Source organism: Phocoena sinus, chromosome X (assembly GCF_008692025.1).
Source record: "Phocoena sinus isolate mPhoSin1 chromosome X, mPhoSin1.pri, whole genome shotgun sequence".
Classification (NCBI taxonomy): domain Eukaryota; kingdom Metazoa; phylum Chordata; class Mammalia; order Artiodactyla; family Phocoenidae; genus Phocoena; species Phocoena sinus.
Genome location: NC_045784.1, coordinates 37166461 through 37182158, shown reverse-complemented (window position 1 = coordinate 37182158; position 15698 = coordinate 37166461). Strand labels below are relative to the sequence as shown.

General features: G+C 37.4%; 1 protein-coding gene across 4 annotated transcripts in view; it reads left to right on the top strand.

The window, feature by feature from the left end:
* Positions 1-15698, top strand: part of CASK (calcium/calmodulin dependent serine protein kinase) — a 395420-nt gene that overhangs the window by 354134 nt on the left and 25588 nt on the right. Inside the window, exons 18-21 of one of the 4 annotated variants that reach the window (XM_032619712.1) lie at positions 2817-2885; positions 4272-4307; positions 5949-6145; positions 15321-15436. In XM_032619712.1, coding sequence (XP_032475603.1) covers positions 2817-2885; positions 4272-4307; positions 5949-6145; positions 15321-15436 — 418 coding nt within the window. The remainder of the gene's footprint in view (positions 1-2816; positions 2886-4271; positions 4308-5948; positions 6146-15320; positions 15437-15698) is intronic. The other 3 variants (XM_032619714.1, XM_032619713.1, XM_032619715.1) reach the window with 3 other exon arrangements.

Sequence of the window (15698 nt, the reverse complement as noted above, 5' to 3'; positions counted from 1 at the left end):
TCTGCTGATGGCTGAATGTTTTGGCTTTCTGGGAAATTGTTTCTGCCTGTGCTGTTGATCACTGCACACCAATTTTACAACAAAGATAACGGAACAGAGTAGGTCCCATCCACCTACTCAGCCCTGCTTCCATGGAGATGTCCTCAGCACTTTAACTTTCTGCAGGCTGGAATCAAAACAAAATACATATAGAGAAGCTCCAAATAATGACAAAGGCTTAATACAGAACAAATAGAGTCTCTGGGGAAAAAAAAAGATCATAGTTGCAATAATATTTCCAGGAAGTACATTCACTTCCCTTGTTAAGAAATCACATAGATAGTTCTTCTTTCCAAGGATCTGAGAAGTGGTCTATTTCTGTTACGATAGAGTAGTTCAGATAATTGTGACAGGTCTCTAGATGGATGTTAAGTCTATGAGAAATTGATAACTGATGTTATTAGAGGAATATAGGCTTTTGCAACCTTCTGTGAAATTGTTTAAACTGGAATGTTATCTGATTCGTAAACAAGTTTTCTAGAGTAATACAAACCCAAAGTTCCTTTCTTACAATAGGCTTATCCTTTAGAAACTGTAGCTTTCCCAACCTATATTATTCAGTTTGCTATTGGTTAGTAAGTGAGATTCAAAAATCTATTCTTTCTATATTTGGAAATATGAGCCGGCCTAAATGGTGTCATCCTTTGGTCATTGCACATTCAGTTTGAATATTTTTTTCTGAAGCTTGTTCTTTCTTGTGCATCTTCCAAGTATGTGTACATCAATATGAAGTACACATTTCCTCCAGTTAATATTTAAGACTGGCAGACAAGTTATTTCATCTAGAAGATTGAATTTGTACTTAGGAGAAATTGATGGAGAAATTATAATGTTTCTTCCAGTCTCTAGTAGTGATGTAAATTTCACAAGAAAAATCAGAGGCTTCATGTTTTTTTGTAAACCTATTGAAGATATGTATAAGAATTTGTAGTTCTGTCAAGTATATTTTTAGTGAGCCGTGACAATTGGGGTTTCTGTTATATCAGGTCTTGAGCTCCTCTCGGTGGCTTTTTATGGAACTTCATTCAATTAGTACTATATTTCAAGACAAAATATAGAACTACTTCTGCTCCAGGATTTATAGTTTTGAAATTTGTTACCTAGTACACAAACCTTACTGGAAAAGAGAGACTGTCACATGCATTTTTAAGTAACTTTTTTTTTTTTTTTTTTTTTTTTTGCGGTACGCGGGCCTCTCACTGTTGTGGCCTCTCCCATTGCGGAGCACAGGCTCCGGACGCGCAGGCTCAGCGGCCACGGCTTACGGGCCCAGCCGCTCCGCGGCATGTGGGATCTTCCCGGACCAGGGCACGAACCCACGTCCCCCACATCGGCAGGCGGACTCCCAACCAATGCGCCACCAGGGAAGCCCTGTCACATGCATTTTTATGTAAAGCATTTTGATAGTCTAAAAATCACAGGTGGTCCTCATACCATTTCTCATCTTGGAAGAAATTTAGTAAATACGATTGATTTTTGGCTCACTAACCAGAAAATAGTGTTAGTTATTAAAAATTTTCTCTTGTGTTTTTGAGTGGTTGAACTAGTTTTGGGGTGGGACCAGAATTACACATATAAATGCTATGCTCTCGAGTAAGAAGAGCCCTCTCTTACCTTCTTTACCTCTGAAGAATAGGAAAAAATGTACTCCCCTCCTAGCCCTACCCCCAATCTGTCTGACTCTCCTGTGCTCTGGCAGAATTCAAGCCTGTGGTTGGACTCTTCCCAGTTACAGCAGTACTTCCCAAAGAAAAGCTCTCTGGCCACCTTCATTAGCATCCCCCTGGCCGTTGGTAAAAGAGGGGGCCCCTGCCCCACACCCTGGCCCTACTGACATGAGTCTCTGGGGGTGGCGCCTAGACATCATTCTGCTCACTAACAAACATCTGACAGTACTCATCTAAGGGATCCCATTATTTAAAGGCTAACAGGTTCCGGAGGTTTTCTTTAAGTTTTCTAGAAAAAGCAAATGTCTTTTGAGCAGACATGCACATTTCAAAGGTTTCAAAGAACTCTACTAAACCAAAATTTTTTAAATACTTATTTTCATCCCCTCCTTTTTCTAACATTAAAGTTTATTTGGACAATAAGGGAGTGGAGCCTGGAAAGGATTTTGAGCATGTCACATAGTATAGTGGTTGTGGCTGCTGGGATCTTTGCCAGAATCTTTAGAGGTTCAAGATTATTGTTTTAATTAATCCGTTAAAATAATCTAAAAGAATAAAGGTTTCTTCTCTGGTGTATATCTTTTACCCTTATTAGTAATATCTATCCTAGAAAGATTCTAAGGTGATTACAACATGAGAAGTCTTTGAGATTCACTTCACTTCAAATTGCATCATTCAGTAATTTTTGATACCGAGGTACCTAAGGATTATTAAATACTTTTCAAACCTAATTTTCAATAAAAATTAGGCAGTTGGGATCTTCAGCACAATAATTTTATAGTAATATTTGTCATTTTACAGTACTTGATAGGATTTTAATATCAAGTCACCCTTCGGGGTCTTATTTAAAGAAAGCAAAGGTTATAGAATGTTAGAGACAGGAAAGAAATGGTTAATGAATGACATGGTCATCACTTACAATATGTGAATCTTCAAACTGTAAAATTTTTTTCCATACTTCTGTGAAATCATGCAAGTAAGTCAGTATGGCACCTTTATAGCTAAAACCTCAAAGGAAATGGTTGTCAGACTGTGGTTGTAACTGTTGATGTGAATATCTCTGTTTCTGTGCTGGTGTTCTGTGTTAATGAACCTTGTGTCTTATTTCAGAGAGATTCCCCCTCCACTTCCAGACAGTCCCCAGCTAATGGTCATAGCAGCACTAACAATTCTGTTTCGGTAAGAACTCTAGCTCCACACAGCAAAGTGTGACAATTTTGTTGGTGCCACCTGCCATGAGTGTTCTAGTTACATGTGTTCAGTGGAAATATTGTCTTCTGCCGATATACAAGGCTACTACAGCTACAATGCAGTTTACTCCTGGAAAATCTTTTTCAACATTTTCTTCTCATTAAAAATGCCTTTCATTAGTTAAATTTGAAGAAATGTAGTTCAAGACTGCTTTGGTCATTCTCAAAATATTTCTCTGTCACCCATCTACTATTTATGACTTTGCTCAAAGTTATGCAAAGGATGTAAATGGAAGTTTCTTGAAATTTCTGAACATTTTTTTTGAATTTGAGGAAGATAAAGAAATGTAAGGATTTTGCAGAGTAGGCATTTGGGTATTCTCGGGCTTTGTAGTTGTCTATTCTGAGTGATATCAGCAACATGTTTTAGTTTCCGCTATCTAAGTTTACGAATTGGTGTGCCCTCTGTTATTGTGGTACGTGCACATACTTTTGTGAACTATAAGCCTTGCCTGGATATAAACAGCAAAAGGAACTGGCTTCAAACTGCACTTAAGCCACGCTATTATCACATCTTTAACACAAAGTACTTTATATTTTGACTTGAACTTGGAATTTTACTTTTTTTTTTTCAGAACTATCCATTTTGGGAAGTAAAAAGAATTGTTTTTAATTTAAACAAATGGGAGCACTTAATACGTGCAGGTGTGCAATATTTGGGGTAACAAAATCTCCAAGTTGCTGATATTGCTGTTAAAAATATTGAGAGTTCTAATAATACAGCAGTATCACTTTTTTCCTATTAACTTGCCCTTTAAAAATATATCAACATTTTTATCAGATAAATTTTTAAATAATTTAGAATGAAATGATATAAGAGAAATTATGGAAGAAAATTTCCTAAGACTTTTATTTGCAGCTTCAAAACAGGCTACCAAAGGAATTCATTTATAACATTTAATAACTTTAAGATGGTGAAAATCCGTACAACCATTGAAGTTTTCGAAATCTAAATGGTTGCAGTGACTAAGTTGAAAAGGGCAACAGCTCTTTTGAGTTTGGGGGGGTTTTTTAAATAGGCTATTTCACTTGCAGTGGCTTTTGTGTTGAAGATGCTGAGTTGTTTCTTAAGAATACATTTTCTCTCTGCTTAAACTTACCTGCTTTCTTCAGCTTGCTGCTAAATGGCCTGGGTTTGATTTTTTTTTTTTTTTTGATAACTCAACATTTCTGAGAAATGGAATAATGTATATTATCTCTTTACAACTTAAATCTAGCTCATTTTTTAACCATATTGTAACAGAACACACAAATTACCTTGTACTCTTTGAAAAGTAAATGAAAATTTTTCTCCTGGGTTGGCTTTATTCTACAGGACTTGCCATCAACTACCCAACCAAAAGGACGACAGGTGAATAGATACCCTCTATAGAAACTTCTCTAAACTGAGCTGCTAATAGCCAATCCTTTATTAACCCTTTTCATCCCATAATGTCTGCATTTTGGACCATAACATTTGAGCATTGAGAGCTTGTACCATTTCATTTTAACACATTACACATGACTAATTCTCTATAAAGATTTTTTTCCTAACATCTTTGTAGCTGTGATGGTTATTGTAATTTCAACCTGATCATTTTGTGTTGATGGTTGAGAATTCAGCCTTTGGGGATCTTATGGGCCTGCCTCTGGGGTGGAAAAAAATTTTTAAAGGTTACAAAATTCTTAGAATTCTAAGAATAACTACAACGTACATGCCAGTGAACATTTTTAAGCAACAATTATCTGAAGTTTGAAGGCTTTTTCATAATTTGTATCTGCATGTGTATTTCTAAAAGCCATATACAATGAAAAAAAAGAACAGAAAATTCCTGGCTTTACAGCCTAATCAAACATGAAAAGTTAAGTGCTGCCTAACACAAGCAAGTAACTTTCAATTTGCTGGCACTTTGAGTATGAATTTTAGGTGCAAATGCAGAGACTTGTTAATTTTATAGGCTGGATTTCTGAAAAGAAACTTAAACAGAATAATCACACAATAGTTCCAAAGCCTTCAGGTTGGTTTTACAGTGACTTAAACATTAATATTCAAATTTAATTTCAAGAGATAGAATTTTTATGGTACTTTTTGTGAAATGTGCTATTAAAAAATATCAAATTGTGAGTTAAGATTTGCATAAACTAGCACCTAATAGAACTCACCCATAAGTGATGCAACAACATCTAGCACCTTATTTTAAATCATTTAGAAATCCAGTGATTCATAAAATGGTACCATATAACCCCTTGTATGCTAATCTGTTTCCTTTTATAATATTTACTAGTTATATTCACATATCATAAAACTCAGAGCCTTAAACCATGCATATCTTGAAGCTCTGTGCAGATTTCAAGTGTTACACTGGCAAAGCCAAGATTCAAACTCACTTTTCTTCTCTAAAAAGAGTAAAATACAAAGTCTAGATCCTGTTTAAAAAATAAAACTATTTTTAAATGCTTTAAAAAATTGTTTGAATTACATTTAAGCTTATCAGCAGTGTGTAGACACACTGCCAGTTGTCATGTAAGCATTTTACAGCAAGATACCAACACGGAGTTCTTGCTAGTTTTGTATCATGTACTGCTTTAGGGTTAAAACCTGTCCTGGATGCTTGTGGTCATGGTTTAAAGGCTGCCATGTGATCATGACAACTTACGCATAATAGCAACTAAATATATTCAGATTTTAAAATGGTAAGCATACTTCTCTATAATTTTAAGCCTATCCTATTATAGTAAAAGCAGAAATTAAGTCTATTTTTACTAAGGAAGTATCTTAAGTGTTCCCTCCAAATAAAAAGAGCAAAGACTTGAACCTGTACACACCAAAAGTAGTACATTGTTTCTAGTGGTAGCTGTTTTTTGTGTTGTATTTCCATGCATCATATTTGCTTTCACCATCTAATGTCCTGTTTGTATTGTAGTAAGTGTTGGTATGTGGTTATTAAGTTAGAGCTGACTGTTTTCTTTCACATCACCATGGCATTTTTTCTTACAAACTCCTGTTTTATAGATCTATGTAAGAGCACAATTTGAATATGATCCAGCCAAGGATGACCTCATCCCCTGCAAAGAAGCTGGCATTCGATTCAGAGTTGGTGACATTATCCAGATTATCAGTAAGGATGATCACAATTGGTGGCAGGGTAAACTGGAAAACTCCAAAAATGGAACTGCGGGTCTCATTCCTTCTCCAGAACTTCAGGAATGGTATGTTTTTGTTGTTTTCTTTTAGTTTCCAATATAAATGAAGCCTGGCCATCCATTTTTCAACTTTATATTTTATTCTTTTATAGGGTAAAACCTGTTTAATATATTCCTTGCTCTATTAGCCAAACACAGTTCAAATTAGTCATCCAAGAATTCTAAGTTGTCAGCACCAAGTAAGTTCCTGCTTATAGAGTCAGGTCTTTGTTTCACACATGAGGAGAGGAAGGTCTGTAGAGGGGCTGAGCGACTAGCCTCAGGTCATGGTCACATCGTGGTCTCTTAGCAGAGCCCTCTATTCCTATATGCTGTTTCCATCCTTTTAGAATTGCATTTTTTTAAATGTACCCACTCCTTGCCCCTCCACATGCTCTCACCACCCCCATTCCACTCCACCACCAGCGAAAAACTCAAATGGCCAGGATTCACGGTCATTCCAGGTATTTAAAGAGAAAATGTTTTACTATTAGAAGGGTAAGACAGTCAGAAGCTTCATTCTTTACCTTTCCAGGTCTTTTTTTTTAATAAATTTATTCATTTATTTATTTTTGGCTGCGTTGGGTCTTCGTTGCTGCGCGCAGTCTTCCTCTAGTTGCAGAGAGCGGGGGCAGCTCTTCGTTGCAGTGCGCGGGCTTCTCATTGCTGTGGCTTCTCTTGTTGCAGAGCACGGGCTCTAGGTGCGCGGGCTTCAGTAGTTGTGGCACGTGGGCTCAGTAGTTGTGGCTCGTGGGCTCTAGAACACAGGCTCAGTAGTTGTGGCGCACGGGCCCAGTTGCTCTGAGTCATGTGGGATCTTCCCGGACCAGGGTTCGAACCCGTGTCCCCTGCATTGGCAGGCAGATTCATAACCACTGCACCACCAGGGAAGTCCCCCTTGCCGGGTCTTTAAAAATGTGTGTCTGTTAGACAGTTTAGGCTTTGAACGCAGGTTAAAGTCAAACAGTTTTTAGACATGTTTTTAACTGAGAGGAGTCACAGATTACTGTGTATTTTGGTAAAATCTATTTCTGTTACTAATGTTACAATTTGCTGTTTTTTGGAAAATGTCAATAGTTTTACCTTTGTCAGTACTTTGGCAATATATATCAGAAACCTAGTGCAAAATAGATAACTTCATGTCCAAAATACTTGAACCTAGCTGAAAGAGACCGAAGGCATAGAGTTCATAGACACGTACAACTTTTCATCCTTTTTTTTCACTAATTAAAGGGATTTCCCAGCTAACCTCTTTTGCTTGATCAGTTCTTTCAGCTATACTCTTAAATTTAGAATGTCAGAGCTGGTAAGAACTTCAGATGCCATCATTTTACACAAGGAAACATAGGCCTAGTTAGAGGAAGTAGCAGCCTTCCATCTGATGCTGTCTTTCAAGTCTCATCTTCAGAAAACAGCTTAAGCATTAGTGAGAGGAAAGTGATTTCTAAGTCATTTTGATGGTGATGTTACTATGTTATCACTGATATTTATGTTTTACAAAATGTGTTCTTGAATGTTGCCATATATTAATGAGCATTTGTTGAAAATAATTATGTAGAATCCAGACCTCTTCTCCCTAGTCAGCTCATTTGTATAAATCATGTCTCACCAGTACCTATAACTCTGAGTCCTCTGGAGGAAGCCTGAGAAATGGCAGGGGGAAAAGCAGATTTGCTTCCTGTTTCCTGTAATGGTAGACTAGGTTATTTGGATCAATTCTCCCACTGGAAAAGAAAAATGAAAAGTGCTACAGAAAATATGTTTTTGAAAATGACCTTAAAAGTACTGAGTAGCTGAAAAGGTATTGGGGAACTCAGTGACCAATTTTTATATGAAAGCCATTAATCAGAGCAGTAAAAATTAGAGTACCAAGTTGGTCCATTTTGCCAGGAGGGCATTTCTATTACTAAAAACTTCTCTGCCAGAGGACCAAGGTTAAGACCTAATAAGGCCTGTACAAGTAGGAGAATCTTTTAGGAGACTCATCCCGCATTGTCAGGATCTGCAAAAGGCTATACCCCCAGGTTAAGAGCAAACAGATAAGCATCCCTTCACTGCCCTTCCACACCAGGGGACTGTAGAGAAGACTGCCTTGTCGGTGAGCAGAGCAAAAGGAAAGCAGAGTTCCCCTGAAAAAATTGTGGCCACTGGTCCACCTTGAATGGATTTGCACCCAGGTACACATAGCCCGGGACAGCCAGGGAAACTCCAGCTATGTGCTCGATGTGAGGTTTCCCCCTTACTAATAGTTCCAAATATCTGTTATAAACAAATGAAAGTCTCTGAAGGAGAACACTTTTATCCTAGGCCTCATCCTAGAACTCCTCCTGACCCCCCACGTAAACTTTCTTGAGGGCAGTCACCAGCAAGTCAAAATAAGCAGGCGCACATGGAAACCAGTGAGACCTGACAGAAATGAAAGACGCCAGGAACAAACTCAAACCTACTTCATATATTGGAATTAGGGGACAAAGGTTTTTAAACAACTGTGCTTATTAGCAAGCTTTTAAAAATCAGTAAAAGCTTTAAAAATATCTTCAGAGAAGAGGGGGAAAAATTTAATGGCATAGCAGATTTGAAAAAGAACCAAAATGAATTTCCAAGGACAAAAAAATGCACTAACAAAAGCTCAGTGGCCACACGCCTATTAGAATGGCTAAAATTTCTTAAAGTTTTCATCAGTAGGTAAATGGATAAACAAATGATGGCATATGCATACAATAGGATGCTCTTAAGCAATAAAAAGAAATGAACTATTGATAACACACAACAATATGGGTGAAACTCAAAATCATTAGGCTGGGTTTCCAGGCAAAAAAGAGAACATACTATATAACTCCATTATATAAAATTCCAGAAAATGCAAAACTAATCTACAGTGACAGTGGTTTCCTGGGGATCTGGAGGAGGGAGGGAGGGATTACAGAGGGGCATAAGAAAATTCCTGGGGTGATGAAAATGTTTGTTATCTTGATTGTAGTGATGGTTTCATGGGATGTATTAATGTTTCAAAACTGATGAAATGTTACACTTTATATGTTATGTTCAGTTTATTGCAGAAAAACTGAACTCAATAAAGTTGCAGTGACCGTAGAGGGAGACGGGGATTCTAACTAGGATGAAGAGGAAGAGGCCCACTGGGCAGTATGTTCCTTGAGACCACAGTAGGACTCTGGAGGTATAGGAAGGCATTCCCAACTGAGGGGGAAAAGCAGAGTCCCTTGCTGGAAAAGTGAATTGGTCTCTAGAATGTCGATGGACGTGTAATACTAATGAGAAAGATTTGAAACAATACTATCAGCCAGACCCAGAAGCTTTGTTCAGATGTGTTGCTACCAAGTCATATTTTTCACATCCTCTAGATGAGAAATCAATTTTTTTGGACCCAAATACCTTACCTTATTTATCCTTGCTAAATCTCACCTTGCTTGACAAGGCCCATCAGTCTAATCCTCTGATACGATTTAAGTCCCTGAATCTGTCATCCCTTCCCTTGCCTACTAGATCCTCATCCAAGTCAGCAATAAAATGTTAAACGTGTTTGAAATTTCCTTCCAGGTTAACCTAAATTCTAACACAGTTTCCTTGCACATACTGAGCTAAAAGAAATAACATTCATTTCCTGAGTGCCTAGTAAAAATCAGTATCATTCCTCTGTCATTACACCACATATGGCCACACCACAAATTTTTACTGGGAACTTCTTAAAGTTTTTAAGCTGAAAAACATTTATTATAAGATACTCTGTACACTATAACGTAAGCTTCATGAGGTCAGGATTTCATCTCTTTTAACCTGTCAAAAATTCCTCAGTTCTGTTTATGTTTCCAAAGATCCTGTGCCTCACAGAAGCTGTAGTTATGACTGACAGCACATACTGGCTTGAACTGGAAGAATTCCCAAAGCAAAGGTTCCATCAGCCTCCTCTCTATGCCACTTAGGTAATATATGGAGATTGACTTTGTTGCTGTTGCTGAGAGTTCACAGTATTTCCCAATAAATGTCTTTCTCCTAACCAAAAATAAAGAAATAAATATAAATAAAGCCCTCAAAGAGCAAGAGAGAGAAAGAGACATGAAGGAAAGACTCTTTAAGAAAGTAGAAGAGAACACTTCCCAACTCATTTCATGATGCCAGCATTACCCTAATACCAAAGGTCAATAAAGGCAAGAGAAAACTACAGACCCATATCCCTCATGAGCACAGATGTAAAAATCCTCAGCAAAATATTAGCAAATTGAATCTAACAATATATAAAAAGGATATACATCTTGACCCAGTAGAGTTTGTACTGGGAGTGAACAGCTGGTTCAACATTGGAAAACCAATCAACCTGATTCACCATATTAACAGACTAAAGAAGAAAAATCCACATGGTCATAGCCATAGGTGCGGATTTTAAAATTCAACATCCATTCATGATTAAAACTCTCACAAACTGTGAATTGAAGGGAGCTTCCTTAAACCTGATTGAGAGTATCTACAATAAACCTACAGCAAACATTATCGGAAGGGAAAAAAAATATAACAGGTGATATGATTCTGTGTAGAAATTCAAAGCAATCTATAGATAAACAATTAGAATTAATGAGAGTTTAGCAAGATGGCTGATGTAAAATCAGTGTACAAAAGTCAATATTTCTATTTACAGTAAAAAACGGAAAATAATTTTTAAATACCCTACATAACACCACCTGCAACACCATAATACTATAAAGTACTCTTGCAAAAAAAATAGAACTTAAGTTTGATTAGGCCTCTAGATCTAATTAGCTATTTGCAGGAAATGCAAAAGACAAAGAGACTTACTGAAGACACCACAGGGGTGAGATCAGAAACTATAGGACAAACAACCAGTTTCTGCAACAAATAATTTGCAAGAAGAAAAGGGAGAGAGGGAACCTATAGGTTTAAAGGGGATTTAAGAATATTTAAGGAAGAAATGATACAAACTTGGATTTTTTTCAAAGTAATCTTAGGGTGGGTAGGTTGTAAATAAAACAAAATAAGCCATGAGTTAATAAATGTTGAAGCTGGGTTGTAGATATTTGGGGTTCGTTACACTATTCTCTACTCTTGTATATGTTTGAATTTTTCAATATTACAAATTTTTTAAATACCATTTATAAGTTTTTTAATCAACAACCTAGGAACAAACCTAATAAAGTTGTTCAAGACATTTAGAGGATAAATTATAAAACTTACTGAGACATTAAAGAAGACCTAAGTAAATGAAAAGACATACTGTATTCAGGGACTAGAAGACTCAGTATTGTAAATATTGTAAAGATGTCTATTCCTCCCAGATTGATTCATAGATTCAATTCAATCCCAACCGTTTTGAAATTGACAAGCTAATTTTAAAGTTTTCAAGGAAACGCACAGAATCAGGAATAGTCAAGATGCTCTTCTAGAAGCATAAGGAGGGAGGCCTTGCCCCACTGATGCCAAGATTTATTATAAAGCTGTAGTAATTAAGACAATAAGGTATGGGCTTAGAGATGTTCAAATAGACCAATTGAAGAGAACCCCTGAACACTCTCATACATAAATAGTCACTAGTGAGGAATGAATAGACTTTTCCATAAGTTGTGCTGGGGCAATTGGTTATCCATTAGGGAAAAAATGAGAGAAATTGGACCCCTAACTTCACACCACATACAAAAATCAGTTCCAGTGTATTAAAAACCAAAACATGAAAGACAAAACTATAAACCCTTGAGAAGATAATATTGGAGAATATCTTTAGGGACAAGGAAGGATATCCTAAAAAAAGATATCAAAAATATTTCCCATAAAAGAAAACATTGCTAGATTTGACTAAATTAAAACTAATAAGTTACATTCATCAAATACCATGAAAAGATTAAAAAGGCAAGCCACAGAGTGGAAGAAGATACCTCCAACACATGTAACTAACAAAAGTGTAATATTCAGACCATATAAAGAATTCCTACAAATCAATGAGAAGAAGACAACTGGATAGGAAAGTGGTCAAAAGATTTGAACAGGCACTTTACAAAAGAGGAAATCCAATAGCCAATAGCATATGAAAAGGTGCTCAATCTCATTAATAATCAGTGAAATGCAAACTCAAAACATAGTGTTATTTCATTACTCGTCCACCATGATGGCTAAAATTATAGACTGATAATAACAAGTGTTCACATGGAAGTGGAACAACAGGAACTCTATACTGCTGGTGGGAATGCAAATCAGTACAATCTCATTGGAAAACAACGCGTCATTTTCAATAGCATTGTATGGCATTCTGATAGTGATTTTGGATTCTCCTTATATGTGGCTCACTCGGGCACCCCACATTGGCCCACAAGCAAAGTCATTAAGTAAGCAAAACCTTCTGTGGTAATATCTTGAAAGGCAAGTACTTGCTTAGCCTAAACCTAAGAGAGCAACTTTTTAAATTATTATTATTTTAAATTTTTGGCTGCGTTGGGTCTTCGTTGCTGTACACGGGCTTTCTCTAGTTGCGGCGAGTGGGGGTTACCCTTCGTTGTGGTGCGCGGGCTTCTCACTGCGGTGGCTTCTCTTGTTGCAGAGCGTGGATTCTAGGCGTGTGGGCTTCAGTAGTTGTGGCACATGGGCTCAGTAGTTGTGGCTCGCGGGCTCTAGAATGCAGGCTCAGTAGTTGTGGCACAGGGGCTTAGTTGCTCTGCAGCATGTGGGATCTTACTGGACCAGGGCTCGAACCCATGTCCCCTGCATTGGCAGGCAGATTCTTTTTTTTTTTTTTTTTTTTAACATCTTTATTGGGGTATAATTGCTTTACAATGGTGTGTTAGTTTCTGATTTATAACAAAGTGAATCAGCCATACATATACATGTGCTCCCATGTGTCTTCCCTCTTGCATCTCCCTCCCTCCCACTCTCCCCCCCCCCCCACCCCTCCAGGCTGTCCCAAAGCCCCGAGCTAATATCCCTGTGCCTTGCGGCTGCTTCCCCCTAGCTATCTACCTTACTACGTTTGTTAGTGTGTATATGTCCATGACTCTCTCTCGCCCTGTCAAAACTCACCCTTCCCCCTCCCCATATCCTCAAGTCCATTCTCCAGTAGGTCTGCGCCTCTATTCCTGTCTTATCCCTAGGTTCTTCATGACATTTTTTCCCCTTAAATTCCATATATATGTGTTAGCATACGGTATTTGTCTTTGTCTTTCTGACTTACTTCACTCTGTATGACAGACTCTAGGTCTATCCATCTCATTACAAATAACTCAATTTCATTTCTTTTTAAGGCTGAGTAATATTCCATTGTGTATATGTGCCACATCTTCTTTATCCATTCGTCCGATGATGGGCGCTTAGGTTCTTTCCATCTCCGGGCTATTGTAAATAGAGCTGCAATGAACATTTTGGTACATGACTCTTTTTGAATTTTGGTTTGCTCAGGGTATATGCCCAGTAGTGGGATTGCTGGGTCATATGGTAATTCTATTTGTAGTTTTTTAAGGAACCTCCATACTGTTCTCCATAGTGGCTGAACCAATTCACATTCCCACCAGCAGTGCAAGAGTGTCCCCTTTTCTCCACACCCTCTCCAGCATTTATTGTTTCTAGATTTTTTGATGATGGCCATTCTGACTGGTGTGAGATGATATCTCATTGTAGTTTTGATTTGCATTTCTCTAATGATTAATGATGTTGAGCATTCTTTCATGTGTTTGTTGGCATTCTGTATATCTTCTTTGGAGAAATGTCTGTTTAGGTCTTCTGCCCATTTTTGGATGGGGTTGTTTGTTTTTTTGTTATTGAGCTGCATGAGCTGCTTGTAAATTTTGGAGATTAATCCTTTGTCAGTTGCTTCATTTGCAAATGTTTTCTCCCATTCTGAGGGTTGTCTTTTGGTCTTGATTATGGTTTCCTTTGCTGTGCAAAAGCTTTGAAGTTTCATTAGGTCCCATTTGTTTATTTTTGTTTTTATTTCCATTACTCTAGGAGGTGGGTCAGAAAGGATCTTGCTGTGATTTATGTCATAGAGTGTTCTTCCTATGTTTTCCTCTAAGAGTTTGATAGTTTCTGGCCTTACATTTAGGTCTTTAATCCATTTTGAGCTTATTTTTGTGTATGGTGTTAGGGAGTGATCTAATCTCATACTTTTACATGTACCTGTCCAGTTTTCCCAGCACCATTTATTGAAGAGGCTGTCCTTTCTCCACTGTACATTCCTGCCTCCTTTATCAAAGATAAGGTGTCCATATGTGCGTGGGTTTATCTCTGGGCTTTCTATCCTGTTCCACTGATCTATCTTTCTGTTTTTGTGCCAGTACCATACTGTCTTAATTACTGTTGCTTTGTAGTATAGTCTGAAGTCAGGGAGCCTGGCAGGCAGATTCTTAACCACTGTGCCACCAGGGAAGTCCTAAGAGAGCAACTTTTTAACAACATTTATGTATATGTTACTAATGCTGAATACTGTAATTATGCAGAACAAATATGATTTTTCTGAATGTAATTCTAACTTTGGATTTAATCATAGTTTTTTTTTTCCTACCTAGAATCTTCAAGTAGTAGTAGTATCATTTATTAGGCATCTACTGTGCCTGCCACTGTGTTAGGGATATTATTTACATTTTTTGTTATAATTCTTTACAGCAGCCATCCAAGAGGCTCCAAGAGATTAAGGAACTTGCCAATAGAATGCATCGCCTAAGAGCATGGGCTCTGGTGCCAGACTGTCCTCACCCTCCCACTTTATTAGCTGTGTGATTGGGACAAATTAATTAACCTCTCAGTCCTTTGATCCCCTCATCTGTAAAACAGTGACATGATTTCACGTGTTGTTAGAAAGATTAAATGAGTTAATATATGTAAATTTCCTAGAAAAGCACCTAACACTAAATTGATAAAAGCTAATAAGTGATAGAGCCAGGATTTCAAATCAGACCTGTCTCAACTCAAAATCCCACACTCATTCCACTGTATTTCATGACTATATGTTTAGACTTTTCATCTGTGTTATCAATTAGTATATGTTCAAGTGATACAATGTTATTTTCGTATAAGCCTGCATTTTTAAAACCTTTCTAGGAAATTGTCAAGGAGCAGCCTTTATCTGAATGATTTGAAACGTTTGTGAGGAGTTTGTTCACGCAGGTTCATGTAAACTCTTCAAATGACTGGTTTTCCTCTTTTATCAGCATAAAACTATACATTAGTTTTTTTTCTTTTCTTTGTGTGCTAGGCGAGTCGCTTGCATTGCCATGGAGAAGACCAAACAGGAGCAGCAAGCCAGCTGTACTTGGTTTGGCAAGAAAAAGAAGCAGTACAAAGATAAATATTTGGCAAAGCACAATGCAGGTAGGGAAAAGTACGACTTACTGAGACCGGTTAAACATCTCAAAGACTGAAGTAGATGTAACATCTCAATTCCGTCTTCAGAGTTCTCTATCAAAAAAATTTCACCATATGAGATCATCAGCTTGCAAAAACTTTAAGAATCCCTTGCCTTCAATTATTATGTTGGTTATTTGCCAAATATTTTACAGAGCTATACTTTATAGGAAGAAAATGCTATTTGGAAACAGTACTCTCTGGAACTCAAAGAACCCAGTACATTAAG